At 48.7% G+C, this 19,605-nt stretch overlaps 2 protein-coding genes across 4 annotated transcripts in view; one reads left to right on the top strand and one right to left on the bottom strand.

The window, feature by feature from the left end:
* Positions 1 to 19,605, top strand: part of syn3 (synapsin III) — a gene marked incomplete at both ends in the record, with an annotated part of 61,279 nt that overhangs the window by 15,222 nt on the left and 26,452 nt on the right.
* LOC307074945 (metalloproteinase inhibitor 3) lies at positions 55 to 18,730 on the bottom strand. Of its 3 annotated transcripts, XR_013811822.1 has the most exons (6): positions 18,488 to 18,730; positions 11,159 to 11,241; positions 9,224 to 9,335; positions 6,680 to 6,801; positions 2,343 to 3,222; positions 55 to 2,266 (listed from the first exon to the last, which is right to left on the bottom strand). XR_013811822.1 is itself a non-coding variant. In XM_079735372.1 (5 exons), the coding sequence occupies exons 1-5, from the start codon at positions 18,612 to 18,614 to the stop codon at positions 3,025 to 3,027; spliced, it is 642 nt and encodes a 213-aa protein (XP_079591498.1). In that variant the 5' UTR covers positions 18,615 to 18,730; the 3' UTR covers positions 55 to 3,024. The 3 variants fall into 3 exon arrangements, 2 of the variants coding, with proteins under 2 accessions (XP_079591498.1, XP_079591497.1); XM_079735372.1 differs by having other exon boundaries at positions 55 to 3,222; XM_079735371.1 differs by lacking the exons at positions 55 to 2,266; positions 2,343 to 3,222 and having other exon boundaries at positions 5,453 to 6,801.

The raw sequence follows: 19,605 nt of genomic DNA, 5'->3' as shown, positions 1-19,605 counted from the left end.
GATGGACACAGAAATCATCACAACCAACGAAATAAACAGTCTGAAATCATGATGCCCTTTTCATTAAAACTTTATTATAAAAATATAAAAACGCAAGAAATTAAGTCATACTTTGTTACCCATACATGGAAACTTTGGCTCCTTTGGGAACCAGGGAACACACAGACTGTACAGTGACTCCGCCTGCTACTTCTTCGATCACTAATGCACGTCACCATTTTGTTTCGTCAAGGGGGAAACCTTGTAAATGTTGTCTTCTTCTAAACCGTAATATGTTGGAATAGAGTGTTTATTTATTATATTTGCTCTGTCCTCGACCGCAAGTGTTCCACAAGTCAAAACAACATGATAAATACACACGTAACATTTAAATAATGATAGACACAGGGATTCTATCTGTTTACCCTGCCCTGGCGAGTTGCAACTCCCAACCGACAAAATAAGCTAGCAGGACTCACATGGGGGGGAAGGTAAACTGTAAGATAGATTGCAGTATTAAGCGTTTGTGTACTCGCTCTGTAAACAGCAACACCATAGAACCGTACACAGCGCCTCTCGAAGCGGTCGGCATATTTACACGAAAACAAAAGAGAAAACACAACATTTGCGAGACAAGCGCTACAGCTGGGCATTAGCCCCACCGCGAAGCACGAGACATCTGGCATACGGGGAGTTTTATTTTCCTACCGTTTACTCCCCTGAATTCTTGGTTTTTCATCTAATTCACTCCATTTTCCTATAGCCGATAGCCCGACTGTCTCGAGGCAGATCCAAACTATCTGTTCCAAGTTGGACGGTTTCTTCAAAGGGAAGCTTTGATCTGACACGATATTGGCTTGATTAAGAGGAGGTGTTTATAGCGTTTGAGGCAACCAGACCACACTTCAACATTTCATTCCACGTTGATTAATCCTTTTATCTTAATAAGTTAGTACTTTCTTTAACTCCAAAGTGGCAAGGCTCAGCTGAAGGGATGCATTTCCACCCCAAGTGGCCTTGGAAGATTTACTGGTTTATAATAAACTGTAGAGGACTCGAATGTATATATTTTGTCGCAAGCTACACCAAGGCCTTGAGCAGAGAGGAAACACAGGAAATGAATGCAGTAAATAAGATAAGAGGTTTGCCTTTTAACCAGCCCCGCAGTATGGGACAGATTACAATGTCACATGCAGACGTTGAACGCTGAAGGGTTGACTGGTATTTTGTCGTCAGTGTTCATAGCAAAGGAGTTAAGAAAGAGAAACTTGAGTCCTGTGTATAGTACATATCTGGGGGCTGGAGTCCACCGCTATGACGTGGCCTGTGTGTGACGATGTTTGGAATGGATTGAAGTGACTGAACTTGAAGTAATAACAATAACAAACACATGAACCTCTTCCTCCTGACAAAAAAAACATTGAGGAAGGATTGGGAGTAACAATATTGTAACTTTCTTTTTCTTTTTCAAATAGTTAAATACATCATATGGAATAAACACTTATAAAACATATATATTTTTCTGAAACCTCTGCTTTACCCTATGCTGTGGATTTGGTACGTGAACATGACATACTTGTGCAACATCATTTCAAACATCTTCTGAAGGTGATTCAAACGATGGCCATAGTTTAAAGATCAGTGGTACAGTGACACACTTGATGCTACGCTAGTTCCAAAACAGAGCTAGCTTAGCATGCTGTGGCGGTTGCCGTAGCTAGCCTAGCTGCTATCTTCTAAATTCTGGTGTGGTTACAGTCTCTGTAGTAAGTCTGGCAAATAAATGCAGAGGTTCCGGATGATTGGATAGGCCTTTTTTTGTAGTTTGTTCATAAACTGAAAAATATACTATAACCATCTCTCTAAAAATATATCTTTCTTTCCTGCAATGGCACTGTAACAGATATGTTTGCAAAAGCTGATAAAAACAAACAAATAGCAGAATGAATACTTATTTCAACGATTATTCGGAAACTGTTCAACGTTTTGAGTTGAGTTATGAATGAACACATTAGTGACAGTACCAAAAGGCAGGAAATCAGACTCTATCCATAAATAAAAAACATGTTACAGTTGAAACTGTGAACAAAATAAAGATATATATATATATATATATATATACTTCACTGTGAAACTATGCTAATATTAAATATAGAATACTAATATAAACCCTTGGAAACGTCTCTTCGTTCAAGCTAAGCTAAGAGGTACAACCGACAGAGAGACATACCTAGCATGGTATCTGTGACCTAGCATGGTATCTGTGACCTAGCATGGTATCTGTGACCTAGCATGGTATCTGTGACCTAGCATGTTATCTGTGACCTAGCATGGTATCTGTGACCTAGCATGGTATCTGTGACCTAGCATGTTATCTGTGACCTAGCATGGTATCTGTGTTGTTGTGGCTAAGTACTGCGCAGGACGGCATCGTAAATGTATGTAGCATGTAGCTCTCTAGCTAGTTAGCTTTGTACAGCAAATTTACATAGTGATTCTCACTTTAAGCTAAGGTTGGCTTGGCTTTAACCTCACCAAACGCTCTTAAGTGTTTTCAAAAGTGACCAGCTTTAAAAGTCCCTCCAACATCAAGCCCTACAGGAACCGGCCAAACTGCGCTTTTTATGTGAAATGGGCCCCGTGGGGGAACCAACAAACGTGGGGCGTGTCGAAACAAAGGATGGAAGCTGTCGGTACACCCAAAATAAAACTGGTATTTTCGGATCATCAGAAGTGCTTTGAGACAGGCACGGTTATGAAGTTGTGTCCCCACCCTCCCTCCCTCCTCTTCCTCCTCCCTCCACTCTCTCAAGGAATGCACTCACCCAACAGGGGGACCTTTACAGTCTCATGGTTGTATAGAGATTTGATTTGGGGGGAGGGCTGGAGGGGGTGATGGTGGAGGGGGGGAGGGAACCAGGCAACAGCAAAGATGTGAGCAAAGGGGGCCTGATTGGCTGGGGAGCTGGAGCTGGAGGTGGAGGTGGAGTGGGGTCGGGGTTGATGTTGGTGGTTTGGCGGGCCGTGGGGGTGCGCTAGCTAGGATCAGGGGTCGGTGGCGTTGATGATGGTTTTGTCGCGTGAGATCAGGCCCCGGTACCAGCTGCAGTAGCCCTCCTTCTGCTGGAGGCACGAGTAGTGGCGGGACTGGTAGCCGGGGTGGCCGAAGTGGGACAGCATGTCGGTCCACAGACACTCGTTCTTGGAGGTCACAAAGCAGGGCAGGTAGTAGCAGGGCTTAATCTAAAGAGATGGAAAGTGAAAGTGAAACTAAAGACGGAGCAGTGAAGCAGGGGAAGGAAAAATAAATCAAGCAAATCAGTGCCGGCCGAGGTGGTTGTTGGCTCACTGGGTGTACTGGTTCTGTGGTCTTTGGGTCAAACCCCTTTCGATAGATCGGAACCTGGTTTTATGATCATTATTTTAACGTATTTTATGTCGTGTTGTATTTGTTTAGTGTCGTTTACAGAATGCAGAATGCTTCTTGGGTCAGTGTCATTTTGCAACGTTTTTCGTCCCACTAAATTTTAAATTTTAAACCACAGTGAGGCCACAATCCACAGTCGACCGGCCCTCTGGAGACACCACATGATCAGGTTAATGGAGGAAGCAGGCCTGTTGTTATGGTGATTTGGCTATAGAGCACTACGGCAGAAAATGGCAGTTGGTGTAACCCTGCAATGGCCGACTCAGGCTCCTTCTACGGCCAAGAAACTTTTCAGCTTCTCAAAGCCAAACCGGATAATGACAGGGAAGGTGTACCAGAATGGCATTTAACCCCCCCCCTCCCCCTCCCCCCGGCACCTTCCATAATTCAACTTGTTCTAGATCTTCAAACTCCCCGCTCCCTACTTAAGGCGATGTTATTTGGTGTTGTTTGCAACCTTTTAACCTCGGTGCAGCATCAAACTTGCTGCCTTTCTTTGACACTTTCTTTGCCTTCCTCAGTTTGATACAGCTGTGCTGGACGCCCCAGTCATTTGAGTCCAAAAAAATGCTGTGTGCGTTACACTTAAGTCTTAAAAGGTATACTTTGCAGGGTAGATTCATGGGAAAGTGCAAGGGAGGGAATCAAAGCACAGCACAATGACCTAGTGCACGGTTACCGATAGCAAGAGCTACTCCCATTGATGTGCCTTTCGTGATGAGCCTTGTTGCTAACCACAAACTAAACACTATCTATCCACGCATCTCTAAAGGAAAGCGGTGCTGGATTACACCAAAAAAGAAAAGCTCATTAAAAGGCGGTGTCAAGCTGCTTTTCGGGCGGCTTGACACCGCTAGTGAGCTAACCGCGAAGGCAGTGCTACTATGTCATTTCCTGCTCTTTTTCAACCGACTCTGCCGTCCACCGTCCTCTCCATTACAAGGCACAGAGCGGCCGTAAAAACCCATCAAAGACTAAGTAAGAGGTCGACCTCATAGGTCACCAGGGCTCGAAGGGAGGGAGCGTGACGCGATGCTGTGCGACCATTGAATAACATTAAGCCAAACCGAACCCTTAATGGGGGTCAGCTGTGTTTGGTTGGACTGAATATGCACGTGGCGTCTGCGTGTACGATTTGACAAAGCAGACCTTTTTAAGAAGAGTGTTTCCATTGGAAGGCGTGACGTGTGGTCGCACACGAAAGGTTAAGAAGCACTTCTTTAAAAGTGGAGTTTCTGTAGGCACACGTTGCTTTTTCTCTAGTTTTCTCCTGTGAGACGTTAGTATTTAACCGCGAGTTCTGCTCATGTTCAGGGTGCCAGCACATTCTATCAGGTATCATTACAACGCTCGATCGAGAGTGATTTATAATCACCGAACGTTTAACGGCTGTGCTCTGCGGCCGTAAATCATCCATCGATTCGGAATGCAAAGAATGACTTTTAATAACTTTAATAGTTTGGCTCCGTGGCTGTTTATGTGTAACTCTCCCTGTCTCTCTCTCTCTCTGACACACACACACGCCCTTCTGCGTACACACACGTTAACACACACACACACATAAATACACACACTTCTGCACGCACACACACATACATACACACCCTTCTGAGCGCACACACACGTTAACACACACACACATAAATATACACACACACACAGGCTGGCTGAACGGCAGAGCTCTGGTGTTAAGGAGGTGTTGGGAACCGATTCGTCCGTCTGTTGGTCCTCTTAAAACCATCGCAGCTCCATGGTTCTAGCAGATGTCGGCTCCTGGTGTTCAGCAGGACACTTTTAATAGCGGGGAAGGGGTGGGGGCGCGAGAAGGATTTATATATGTTTTTCCAAAAGTCATGCGACTGCTGGGAATGCATAGTTGGACACTACACTGGGAGCCATTTCCCGGTCGTTTAATAACTCCCAGAGTGGACGTGTATCTCCCACTCGTTCACTCTCTCGCTCTTCCTCCCCCCTTTGCGTCGCCCCACTTAGGAGAGTCTATCATCGGGTATGGGGGGGGGGGGGGGGGGGTGGCTCTGAGTGTGACTATGTCCTAAACCCGTGATTGCTTGTGGTAGTAATAATAATAAGAGGGCAAGAGGAAGAAGTATTAAAAGTATGTTTTTATTAAATAAATCATATAAAATATAGCTTTTTCTGTGAATAATCATTTTTCTTTAAGAACAAAAACAAACACTGAAACTACTCAAGCTGGTTCGGCTAACTTTGAGCTAGCTTGTTTTGAACCGTAGCGTACATGGGGGGGGGGGGGGCTCAAGTATGTACATTGGAGACACCTTGACCCCCCCCCCCCCGGCTATACAGAGCGCACATGTGATGATTAACATGAGCTACATGAGCTACAGCTGACATGAAGGGGGCCCGTCGGTACAAGAGGCGGCCCCGCTAGCCTGGCGCTAGCATAACAAGCGGCCATCTTAAGAGAGCAATTGTCGCGTACGGATTAGGCCATTTTCTGGAGGCTTCGGTGTATTTACATTCAGCAGCCCCCCCCTCACCCCTCAACGTATCCTTCAAAACAAACTGCAAGGTCGTCTTTAATGTTGTTTAGCTAATCGCCTCGAAGACTGGCACTTTTTTTCGGGACATTCGGGCCGTTTGAAACGTGAGAGCTTATCGGAACAGCTGTTGCTTAACAAAATATCAAAATGTCCAAATACATTCTCGTTCTCTGCTGCAACCCCCCCATCCCTCCCTCCCCTCCCCTCCATCTCCTTCTGAGGCTGGCCATTTAGTTTTTTCTTAAGTGCAATGGCCGTCCAGCCCCCGCGACCGACATAACAACACTGCCAAATACGCGCAAGAATTGATAACCCAAATACGGTGACTAGATACATGCTACAAAAAGTGCCACTAGGAGAAGATCAGAAACGCTCATCTCTCTCTCTCTCTCTCTCTCTCTCTCTCTCTCTCTCTCTCTCTCTCTCTCTCTCTCTCTCTCTCTCTCTCTCTCTCTCTCTCTCTCTCTCTCTCTCTCTCTCTCTCTCTCTCTCTCTCTCTCTCTCTCTCTCTCTCTCTCTCTCGTGGCCAGTTCGCCTGGTTTTACAGTAGCTCGGTGTATCTGAGCAGCACGTTCTGCTTGGGCCCGCCTTTCTTCAATCCCCTGCCCCTGCCACGCCTCCGTGCCCTGCCCGCCTTCAGGGCCGCTTCGTTCCTCTGCGTGGGCACCACTGTCTGTGCCTCCTTCTCCTTCTCCGCCTGCTTCGCCTCCTTGCGCTCCAGGGAAGGCTCACACCCTGCGGGGCCACTCACCCTGCAGCTGCAGCCTAGCTGGTAGCGGTGGTTGAAGCCCTTCTTCTGCGCAAGGGTCAGGCGCTCCCACTTCTCGATGAAGTTGCACAGGCCCGTGTAGAATTTACCCTCGAACACGCGCCCTGGGAGGGAAAGGAGGAGAGAGGGAGGGGAGGGGAGAGAGACACCGGGCAGGGAGGGAGAGGGACAGTGAGAGACATGGACAGACAGACAGACAGACGGAGGGACGGAGGGAGGGAGAGAGTGGGAGACCAGGCAAGGAGAGGAGAGGGGAGATAGAAGAGAGGGAGAGAGGAGAGAAGGAGAGAGGGGGAGGGAGAGAGATGATTGGTCACGCTGTGTTACACAACGACAAGGTCATGGATTCAACGTTGACTTATGCTTTGACGCAAACTCGAATCCCTTTCCGCAAATGTCATCCGGTTTTGTACATTGAAAACGACCCTTCCTCCCTCCCCCGCTTTAGTTAAAGACAAAGAGCCATTAGGAAGATGAGGCCAATTGTAATTGTAATATGAGGACCAGGCCTCAGCGAAGCCTGGTCTATGACAATTACCATTGGCACCTCTCTCTCTCTCTCTCTCTCTCTCTCTCTCTCGCTCGCTCCCTCACTCACTTTCTCTCACTCTCTCTCACTCTCACGCTCTCTATCTCTCACTCTCTCACCCTCACTCTCTCACCCTCTCTCTCTCACTCACTCTCTCTCTCACTCACTTTCTCACCCTCTCGCTCTCACTCACTCTCTCACCCTCTCTCTCTCTCTCACTCACCCTCTCGCTCTCACTCATTCTCTCACCCTCTCGCTCTCACTCACTCTCTCACTCACTCACTCTCTCTCTCACTCACTCTCTCACTCACTCCCACTCACTCTCTCTCTCTCTCTCTCTCTCTCACACACTCTCTCTCTTCCAAATGGCTCTTCCTAATCTTCCTTCTTTGGTCTTCTATTACAATTACAACAACGTTGCAGGGACTCGTTCCTCACCGCAAACACATTCCCAATCAACACCCCTGTTTTCCGAAGGGTCAAAAGGTCGCCGGGGGGGGGGGGGGGGCCCTATATTTAGCAGCAGGGAATATCTCCCGCTTAGCACCCTGCCCAGGGGCCCACAGACAGCTGTGCTAACCCGCCGCGGACGCCCTGATCCGTCACGACACAGGGGGTCATCACGAAACCTCCTCCATGTCCCCCCTCTACCCCTCTTAAACACTTACTGTATGTTGTGCGTCGTGGCACTCAATGTACACACTTATTGTGCGTCAAACGTCCTTGCACTTAAAAACAGTACCAAGCGTTGTGTGGCATCTTATCCTTGCTATCTGTGTTGTGTACGGGGAATGGGTTAACCTAGCGATTGTTAGCGCTTGGCACTTGTTTCTATGAACATCCTTACTGTATCCTTTACTTGTTTCTCGATCTTCTGACAAATGTACTTGATGTAAGTCGCTTTGGATAAAAGGGTCACGCTAAACGCCCTAAATGTGAATGTCTCAAAGACCAAGCAACGCCCCCCCACACTCCTTTACCGATCTCGCCGTCAAACTCAAAACACCCGTAGGGCTACACGCAGGCACACGCAACTAGAATCACCGACACCCGGCAGAAAGCGCAAACAGACGCACATACTGTCACCACACAGGCTATATGCTACTGGTGCATGCTAATTGCCCATACCGCACACACACTCTACACCACTCGCTACTGGGTCCCCGGGGGGGCGTCACATGTAGCCGCGTTTCACACGGAGGACAGGGCTATCAGACGCACGCAGGCCCACCCCCACCTTAATAAGACCCTTGGGGCCGGGTCACATGACGAGTATTCCTGTCTGTCACGGTCAACTTCCAACACACTGTTAATGTAGCACCGGCGGTTATGGGGGGAGGGGGGGTGGTGGCGGCAAAGGTCGACGCCAGCAACACTTTCATACGTCTTTCTATATAGTTATTATAGGGAGGCTGAGGTTAGTGCTGGGGGCCAGCCATGAGGCAACCGCCATCCGCTCTGCCCCGCAACCGTTGCCGTGGGAACCTGCTCCTTGCTGTTCGCCGGTGGCGCGGAGCGACGGTGTTTACAGGTCGGGGCTTAGCGACGGAGGCCCCGCCCCCCCCGCCTGGCCTCGGAGAAATAGCAACTCATAAAACACACAACAAGGTCTAGTGATGAACAAGGTCTTTGTGAGAGAGGGAGAGAGAGAGAGAGAGAGAGAGAGAGAGAGAGAGAGAGAGAGAGAGAGAGAGAGAGAGAGAGAGAGAGAGAGAGAGAGAGAGACCGCGACTGCCCTCACCCCCCATGAAAATGCACCCCTTTGATTTTTTTCCCCCTCTTTTCGGTACAGTAGTAAACAGTAAAAAGCAGGAAAGCTTTGTGTTTGACGACCAGACGTCGGTTTGCAGTGTTCCCAAGGGACCGTTTAGAAAACTAAACTCCCACTACAGAGTCGGACACACTGTTTACCGTTTACTGTTTACAGTAAACCAGGTTTATCGTAAATCCTGTGTCCCTGTTGTAATTAGACGGTGGACTGAGGTAGGGGGGCCTACCTGTGATCAGGTACTGGTACTTGTTGATGTCGAACTTGACGCCACACAGGCTCTCCGAGGCGACCGTGTAGATGTACTGGACGTGCTGGATCTTCTCGAAGCCTTTGTACATCTGAGAGAGAGAGAGGGAAGGCAGTGTGTGAGAGAGAGAGAAGGGGCGAGAGAGAGAGAAGGGGAGAGAGAGAGAAGGGGAGACAGGGTGAGGAGAGGTTCATCCTTCGAGTGTACAACGACTATACTGTGAATAGAACACTCACTCACTCACTCACACACTCACACATGCACACACACACACACATTTTATCCGACTGGCATTCCTGCCTCAAAGGGGAACAATCGTCCCCCTTGAGATCGTCACAGAAGGTACACCGATAAGATCGCGTTACGCTCGTGTTTTGACGTTTACGCTGCTAGGAATGTGCGATACATGGCTGAGATCCCCCCCCCAGTCTACCAAACCCCAGCCTGCCGTGTCAGGTATGGGGGTCTCCGACGAACCAGAGTTATGCTAACCTTGGGATCCGCTCCATTTGCTTTATTTACTGCTTTGTTTGCTTTGAAGGGACAGGAAATCCCTGTCTAAACACAGCACTCTCAGGGGGCAGAAACAGAAGCACCGACTGCAAAATGCCGAGGATTTAGAGTCCGAGCCAAGTAAACAAACAAATGCATTTGGCTTCTGACCCCAAACGCATATGCCCACTACCAGCAAATTACATAATAAACTTGCATTGCACTGTCCATATCAAATTAACCACTTTAAACAATACATCCCCCAATATGTCCAGTGTGTTACATCTAACTTGTTACTAAAGAATGAACAATTGAGCAAAAATATTGGCACACTGACATACATTTTCTGCCATAAAACATGAATCTCTGTAACTAGCCCAGTGTCGATGTTGTGGATGACACAGATGATGTCTGATTACACATACCGACCGAAGGGTTTGGATGAGCCTTAAAGACTTTAAGTGAGCTAATCCCCGCGGATGGCGCTAGCTCGCGGTGCTAGCGACGAGATACACCGCCAAAATCAGTAGTGATCCCTCCCGCGATACGCAGCGTTATGGGAGAGAGTGACGTGAGGAACACAATCGCTCTTGTGTAGAGCTAGCCGAACGCCAGCTGAATAATCTCAATTGGCTTGCACTTTAAGATAGTAATTAGCATCGTGTAGCATCCTATCCTAGCTATCTTTGTCGTCTACATGGAATGAGTTAATATAAGGATTGTTAGTGCTTGGCACTTGTATGAACATCCTTACTGTACCGACAGTGATATACTGTTGTTTCTCTTCTTCTGACAAATATACTTATTTCAAGTCACTTTGGATAAAAGCGTCTGCTAAATGCCCTACATTCAAAGTGGTTTGAGTTTACCACAGAACTAGCTTGTCATTTAGCAACCACCAGCTAACGCTCCCATTGAAGCGGTGACAGTTGGGGGACAGTTGGTGCATTCATATGAATGCAATGACATGATATAGTGTGCTGACTTGATTTAGATGAGTCCATGCAAGAGGATGAAGAGGCATTAGGGAACAAGATGCCTAACTTTGTCCCATGAAGCAACGAGAAAAATATGACCTCAATATCGTTCATCAGTGTCTGTCTATCGTAGTTTATGAATATCTAAATCTATCTCAGGGGGTCGCATTAGCTCAGGAAGTAGATTGGTAATGGGCTGACTTGTAACCGGAAGGTTGCTAGTTTGATCCCCGGCTCCTCCTAGCTGAGTGTTGAGGTGTCCCTGAGCAAGGCACCTCACCCTGACTGCTCCCGGCGAGCTGGCTGCCGCCTTGCGTGGGTTGACTCCGCCATCGGTTTGTGAACCATTGCCCAAAATGTAAGTGTATTATCCATTTTGGCCAAGAAATGTCCTGTCTGATGAGTTTGTGTGAGTGACGAAGACGCCGGTGCGTTCCAGACCTACCTTCATCTGCTTCACCGTGTATCTCATGGTGCCGAAGGGGCCATCCTTCACCAGCTTCTTGCCAACCACCTTGGCCCGGATCACTGAAACGAGAAGGAAGACATAGGGTGTTTTAGTTTGGCGGTTTCAGAAATGGAGACGATGTATGTTGTTCTCGTTGTTTGGCTATCGAGGCAACAATCTTATTTGGTAAATGGATTGCATTTCTACAGCGCTTTTCTAACCAGTGGCCACTCAAAGCGCCTACAATATTTGGTTACAAGCCAACCCGCTCTACCGCCTGAGCTACATGCCGCCCCCATACCGAGTCAACAACACTAAAACCGGTGCTTTCCCTTTCGTAAACAACATTAAACTTGAGCCAGCTCCCAAATGTATCCTTCCCAAAATACACAAACACTAACAGTCCTGTCCAATAGGTGGCGCCAGTCAGGCCTGAGAAAACACTTTTGCGTCGCTTGACTTACACGCGGCTGCTAATCCATTTATCCAACGTCGGAATTTACCCCGTTTGCCAAGTAAGGTGGGATCAAAAAGAAAAACAGCACTTGAGCTGTGAAGTTGCGAGGAGGCATTAGACGAGGCTTGAAGGACGGCGTCCTGAACGCTTGTCCTCACATCATAAAACCAAAGGCCTGCTCTGTTTAAACAGACGGAGGCTAAATCGGGAACAAGGGGCTGGAAAAGATCTTACCAAGCTGCAACACCGTCGTGTAAACAGCGGAGAGGTGAAAGCACTCACTTTGTTTGCTTTGACTCTCGCGCGCGCGTGCGTGCGTGCGTGCGTGCGTGTTCTCACTTTCGTGTGTGTGCTCTAACTCTTGTGTTTGTGTGTGTGTTCTTGCGCTCACTCTCGTGTGTGCGTCTTTGTGTTTCTGTGTGTGTGTGATTGTGTTTTCTCACTCTTGTGTGTGTGCGTGCTTTTCCTTTCACTCTTGTGTGTGTCTGTTTGTGTGAGTGCTTGTGTGTGTGCTTGCATGTATGCGTGTGCGTGTGGATCTGCTTGCGTGTGTGTGTGTGTAGTCGGGTTCTGTGAGAAGAAGTGAAGCCTAATTTAAGCCGGCGAACAGCCCCTTCCCTGACGAGGTACCTTTTCCAGCTCCTGGGGCCCCTGGGGACATTAAGCCCTCATGGGGTCGGGGGCGGGGGGAGGGACATGTGGCGCTGAGTTCACCTGCTGCTCTCCCCCGGCCGTCCACAGCCATAACTCACTGGCCCCGTGTTTGTTATCTCTCCACCGGTAGAATTCCTAGCCCACATTCTTGGGAGGATCAAATTCCCGGACGCACGGAAAGAAAGAAGAAGAAGATGAAGAAGAAGAAGAAGAAGAAGAAGAAGAAAGACGGGGGAAAAAAACCCCAAAAGAGTAGATGCCTTTCATTCCTCGCCGGTCAGGAGGCGGGAGAAAGCCTCTTCGTCTTTCTGCAGGCTTTGTTTGTTCGTCTTGGTGTTCGCGCAGTGGATGGACGGACGGACGCGGTCTGTCCACTCTGGTCTGACCCCTGATGGGGGTCATTTCAATCCCATTTGCTTTGATCCCTCCCTCCAGTCCCGACACACACACACAAACTTTGTTAAATGTACACCACACGCAAAGTTTTTTATATGTACACACAGTTTTTTATATTTACAGTTTGTTATATGCACACAGTTTTTTATATGTACACAGTTTTTTAGATGTACACAACACACACACACCCTCTCCAAGGGCCACTCCAGACGCAGCTGCTCCGCAGGTATTTGACCTTCTAAATCCTACAGTTGTGTAATCCATGAAGTGGCTCGGAACCCGGTTCTCTCCTCGTTTACGAGCGCTATTGTCTAAATAAACCCGAACATGGAACGCATCACGGCGCTCCGTCGGCGGGGAAGGGGGGGGACATGCTCACGAGGAATGTCCGATCGCTCATCCCGCAGGACGAAACCCGACCCACCGAGGGTAATCGTTACCCGACCGAACGGAACACCTCAGCGTTCGGTCCGAATCAACATTTTCTTTTTACCGCCCGGCCGCGAATCCACCCACAGTTATGTGCGGGCGACATCATTACCCATAAAGCATTGCAGGGGTCAGGAGTTGAGAGTTCAGTGGATTCTGCCGAACGCCCGCTCTATGTACGTTAGTCATCGGCGAGGAATCGGCCGACTCCGATGCCGCCGTTGCGCGATGGAATGTGTGTGCGACTCCGGCTCCCTGCGAGAGTGACAGAGGTTCGGAGTCACAACCCGGTATCACCTCTTGACCTCCAGGCTATAAAAGCACGACGGGGCCCTACTCTGGGTCCCCGGCTCTGTGGGCTATATTTACTCAGTCACAGAGGTCCCTTTGCGTGGGCCGACTCCCTCAAAGAGAGGGCTCTCTCGCGTCGAACACGACCGTATCACAAGTGTTTATCCAAGCCGCTTCCAGGCTACGCCAGGGTAGAATGCCTGCCCTCTTCTGCCTCCCGCACACCGAGCACATTTTCCCTCCCACCGGGGACCCCGCTCATCACAAAGGCCTCGTTTTTAATGGTTTTAAGGGCTGCATGACCCGCGGCAAGCCGCATGCAGAGGCTGGATCACGCGAGGCCAATCTGTGAAGAAAGGGCTTCAGTCTTGGGGACTTTTTAAATCTACTTTGGTTGTGCACTCAGTGGAGTCCTTAGGCGAGGGTGTATTCGCTGTACCTTAGCATACATGTTTGTGACGGATTTTTCCAGGAGTGAGGGAAGGCTTGATAAGAAAGGGGGAAATGCATCTAAGTGTGAAAGATGGAGCGCATTTAGCTCGTTCAGCTGTATCCCTGCTCTGACGCGAAGGGATTACGCAACAGTGTGTGTTATTAATGTGGTAATCAGTTCGATATTTGAGCGTGCACGTGTTGCGGAAAGCTGCTTGTTATGATAGCGTGTGTGTTTTGATGCACTTGTGTCTTGGAGATGGAAGAAGTGAGACGGACAGAGAGAGAGAGAGAGAGGGAGAGGGGGTGAGAGAGAGACAGGGCTCTCAGAATGTAGGCCAGGATCCAAGTTAAAGGGGTAGAACAGGAGACAGAGGAATCCTCAGTATGACACACAACCAGGCTCAAAAATAAACTGCAACACAATCCCACTTGTTGGGGTTTGTGTTTGGGGGCTCCCTTTGGGGGCGGTCTCTCATACGGCACATTGACCATGTCTGACGTCATGGGGGGGTTCATATAGCACTTCTCACACTGGTTGCTGCTCAAGTCGCTTTACAATTACTGCATCACATTCAACCTTTCATACACACGTTCACACACTGATGGTGGTGTCAGCCATGCAAGGCGACAGCCAGCTCTTTGGGCAGAGTGAGGGTGAGGTGTCTTGCTCAGGGACACCTCAATAATAGGAGGAGTTGCCGGGGATCGAACCAGCAACCTTCCCGTTGCCGGTCAAACCGCTCTACATCCTGAGTCACTGCTGGCCATTTCTGGTCGTAAAACAAAAACTAAACAACAATGAAAACACAGACCCCTGTACCTCAGTTAATTAATACCAACTGTCTTTCAAAATAGTTGAAAGAAAATGGTCTTCTTATGGGACCAGTCTGGCTTCAACTTGAAGCACTACTCAAAGTGTAACTCTGCAGCAAGTACTTGCGATTGCTGGAGGTGGGCTTCTTAAGTGGAGCAGACGTCTGAAGGTCTGCCAATCAGAGAGGAATGCATCACAGCACTTCAATCAGCCTGCCGTCCTGGTTGGCTGAAAGATGGCCCATATGTCTTAAAGATGATGGGTCTGTCTGTGCCCTAGTTTGCTGCGATTGATTATTTATTCCAACCGCCGCCCCTGATGTAAAACAGTCTCAGGAGGAACGACAAAAACACATCAAAGCGAACAAAGTTCGACTCTAAAATGTTTGCGAACGTTGCGTTTCCAGCTTGCGTGTTGTGTTTACCTCCGCTCCGACCCATGACCTACAGGTCGTGTCCTGCCCCCCCTCCCCCTCGCGGCCCCCCCTGCTGGGACCCGGTCCGGGTCTGGGAGGTCCCGGAGCGGCCAGAAGAACCCCCCCCCCCCCCCCCCCTTGGTCTCACTGCCGAGCGGACACACAACATGCGATCTCCCCCGCCTCATCGCCAGGACATCCCCGGCCCGTACACGGCGGACCACCGTTGACTCCTCGGCTTATTTTAGCGTCTCTCTGTCGGGGAGAGACGGAGACATCGATTGATTTTGTGCGGGCGTTATGTAACATATTTTTTATTTACACGCCTTCCCGCCAGACGTCGCCGGGTCGAATCAGCGGGAGTCATGGGGTCACTCCCCGATCAAAAAAGAAAAGCTTTTCTTTTCTGCAAGAACATCCAAGACCCAAGGCCCACTCAGCGATCAAGGAGCAGGCTACAAAGAGAGCTCACAGGAGGACCCCATGGGTGCAGAACTAGCTGGATCACCTCTCAGTCAGCACACGGCGTTGAAACAAAGCCGCTCTATGCTTTAGACTAAATACCGCTTGCTGAACAGGATCACTTTCTCCCTGGGCTGATCCTCGTCCCACGCAGCCGGTAAACACGAATCAGGCTAATCCCTCGTCAAGTGACCGGCTCGGCTGTACGGCCGTACGGCTGTGTTCCCCCCTCAGCCTGCTGAGCACCTTGGGAACCGACGCCGGTGAAATGAACGCACCGCGTAACTGCTCAAGGTCGCACAGGTTCCCTCAGCCTAGGCCTCCAATCGCGTTCTCACGAGGAACACGGTGACCTCTGAGGCGTACGCAGACATTTCAACATGGCTTGATTGTGGTGGAAGGACACCACTAGAAACAGTTTGAAGGTTTGAAAGTACACAGTTTGTTCACTCAGAGGGTTCACTGGGTTCACTTGCACTTCAAATTACTACTTAGCATTGTGTAGCATCTTATCCTATCTATCTTTGTTGTATATGGGGAATGGGTTAACCTAGTGATTGTTAGTGCTTGGCACTTGGTTCTATGAACATCCTTACTGTACAGACAACGACATATTGTTTCTTAGCTTGTCTTTTGCCCAAAAGTTAAGAGTGTTTGCAGACGATGTGCTAATTTATCTCTGTATCTACGGTGAAACAGCCATTGACGCAAATAATGACTCGGCAGTTTATCGTCTATCAGGACCTTGTTCTAAACCTTCAATGGAGAACATTCAAGGCTGTATCAAGGGAACATCTGACCTGTTTGGCTCAGTGGATGTCTATGATTATGGAGCCGCATAAAACAGGACACAGTCATCTCGCTCAAGTCCAGGTTTCAAAAAGTCCAAAGATGAAAATTACAGAAGGGTAAATTACAGCTCGTCCCTCAACATAATCCCTACATTTCTCCTCAAAGGTCTCTTGAAATCACATTGTTGTGGCCAGTCATACAAATACAGCTTCTGAACACCCTTTAACAATGGAATGTAGCCAATAAGCAGCAGGCTGCATTCTCCTGTCAAAAATGTGGTTGAATGACGATATAAAGTGGTATGACTTGTTGCAGGTGATTTTTGCCTCTGAGCTGCATAACAAAGACACACTTACATCTAAGACTCCAGGATGTGCCACTGCCTCGCGTCCTTTATGTTGGCAAGAGTTCAATGCTGGCTATGGCGAGCTGACATGATGACACACTGTTTATAATAGGAAGTACTGCTTCAGAGAATAGCAGGCAGCATGCATGTCCACACACACACGGACACACAAGATTTGTAGAATGGATCAACTAACCTTTAAATCCTAAATATCAATAGTCAACACTTGATTCTAAGCGTTTTCAGGTGTCCACTTTGTGTGGTGATGCAGATCAATGCGAGGCAACAGCAGCCCTGATTGGTCGTGGTGAGGGAGAAGGGTTTTAGTGTGTTAGCGTTGGCACGACCGCAGCTCATTTAGTCCTTCTAGAGTGGGGCTCTGTTGAGCTTACTAGCGCTCGCTACACTGACCTCCGCTGAAGTGGGCCACATTCATTCAGCCGGGCAGGGCCTCTTCCTGGCCTCGCCGGCAGAAGCAACTAAGGGATGGTCACGTCCCACCATAGGGTCACGTCCCACCACACACTTGGCTAGGAACTCCCCAAATGGATGGACCCTTCATGCACACACGATGCAAAAACACAAATGATGCCGAGCTGGTGTGTGTGTGTGTGTGTGTGTGTGTGTGTGTGTGTGTGTGTGTGTGTGTGTGTGTGTGTGTGTCACACACTATCACCCACCCCTCCAGTACCCACACACCCACCCCTTACAACAACCTAAATTCCCCCTGGATCAGGTCTGATAATCCATACCGCATCCCAGGGACCATGTCTGGGTCATACGACGTGTTTTCCCAAGCCTGGGCTCAGGTGTAGGCTAGCATTCCTCCTTAAGCTCGACCTTAACCTGGTATTAGCCGGGCCAGTCTGGGTCAACATGAACCGGGGATAAAAACCAACGTTTGAAAAGCCAACCCGTGTGTTGCTGCCGCAGCTGGATTGATTTCTATCCCGTGCAGAACAATAACAGTACGAACAGACTTAATGGCTAGACCTAACCGAGGAGAAGTCTGTTAGGAACAGAATAGCGTTGGGAATCCGGGACCAAGTTGAAGGAGTGAAATAAAGCAACTTATCGAAGACTGGTCGAAATGCAACACTAGAGAAGACTCATAACGAATCGTTTTCTCGCACGTCTTAACGTGACCCGAATAAAAACAACAACAACACGATCTGGGGAGAAAACAACAACAGCGCACCTCGACGTGCGCGTCACACATGGACGCACTTTGAACCAACAGTACGAAAGCTTTTCCTTTTTATCGTGCACGCGCTACTCGTTCATTTGTTGTGTGCGTGTGTTTGTTATGGCTATTCGGAAACGCGTGGTTAATTTCAAACGGTTCCAAGACGGATGGGTATTTCTATGGAGGGTGACAGACAGCGGTCATATAACTCAATGAATGAGGCGGTACTGGTAGAAATAGCTTAACGATCACACGTTTTCGTTTCCTACGATGGACACGGGGAGGAGGAATTAGAAACAGTTCAACTATAAACGAGTCGGACCAGTGTGGTCACTGCTTTACACTCTGTGGTCAAAGTTGCTTCAGAATCGAATTACTTTTAGTACATCTTCAAGAGTACAATTCTTAGGCTAGGTTCCTCAACAGCCACAAAGCATCAACAATACAAGATAAAGTAAAAGAGAATAAAAAATATAAATATGTAAAAAGAATCCGTGAATGGTCAGTTAACGGTTCGAGCTTGTTGGGTCGCTGTGCCTGCGTGTCAAACAAGTGGGTAGGATCTCAAAAAGGCGCACATGTGTGTGAATGATCGCGTTGGCGGATTCAGTGCGCAACCCCAAATCCGACGTGCGTCTTAAGGTCTTACCTATCTCCGAGTTGCAGTAGGCGTCTTGCGGGTGCGAGGGGGCGCACGTACAGCCCTCTGTGTAGTGGAGCTGCAGACAGGTGAACACAAACAGCACGCTGAAGAGCTGAGGGTAGATCGACCGCATGGCTGCTGAGACTTAAGCGTTTCCGTTTTCGGTCCGAGGAACAGGTTAACCGTGCGCGGAGAGAGAGTACGTCCGAGTGTGTGTGTGCGTGTTGGTCTGTCTGTCAGCGCCGCTCCTGCGATGTCTAAGTGACAGGCGAAGGCGCGCGAGGGTACATATAGGGACTCCGGGGAAAGGGAACGCCCCTCGCCTCTCCACCTCTCCACATCGTAGGCGCGACAGCCAATCACAGAGGCCGATGAGGGCATTAGAGCCATAACAACGATGACAGCCTGGAAGGTTACCGATGTGCGTTTTTTTCCCTTCTTTCTAAAGGGTAACTTATAAAGGACTTGAATATTATGGTCTGCCGGGAAACGACTTTTTATTATTTTTCTTCACAGCTCACTTCACAGACAGACAGAGACAGACAATCTGTCTGTCTCTCTCTAACACACACACACACACACACACACACACACACACACACACACACACACACACACCCCTTTTCCTACACACACACACCGAGTTTAACCCTTTGCATCCACGTAATTATACCACAATGTATGGACACTCACACCTCCTACGATGTGTGGGTCAGACCAGGTGTCATGTGATCCAAAGAACCGTTTTCAGGTGTCTACAATTCACGGAACCATCAACCAATCAGAAGCTTAGCCTTCAGACCCTTGGTTGGACAGCGCCATAACATCATTATTATGATACCGTATGAAGCGGTACGATGAATATTGTGACAGAGAAAAATTCCCGGCGCATCAACAGAATTCCAGCGATTCCTATCTCCGGGGGTCCGGAAGAACAGGTCCGTGACCCCGTGTCGAGGATAACACCGTGAACAGGAACACCTGGTAATCATAACCCTGCTTACATTGATTACAAAAATAAAGCATGATAAACAGTGGCGGCTGGGCAGGAAGTGCTATCACATTCACATTTACATTCAGGGCAATTAGCAGACGCTTTTATCCAAAGCGACTTTCAATAAGTA

This window comes from Pollachius pollachius (genome assembly GCF_949987615.1).
Source record: "Pollachius pollachius genome assembly, chromosome: 4".
Classification (NCBI taxonomy): domain Eukaryota; kingdom Metazoa; phylum Chordata; class Actinopteri; order Gadiformes; family Gadidae; genus Pollachius; species Pollachius pollachius.
Note: the sequence above shows the minus strand (reverse complement) of the source record. Positions and strands in the feature narration are given on the sequence as shown.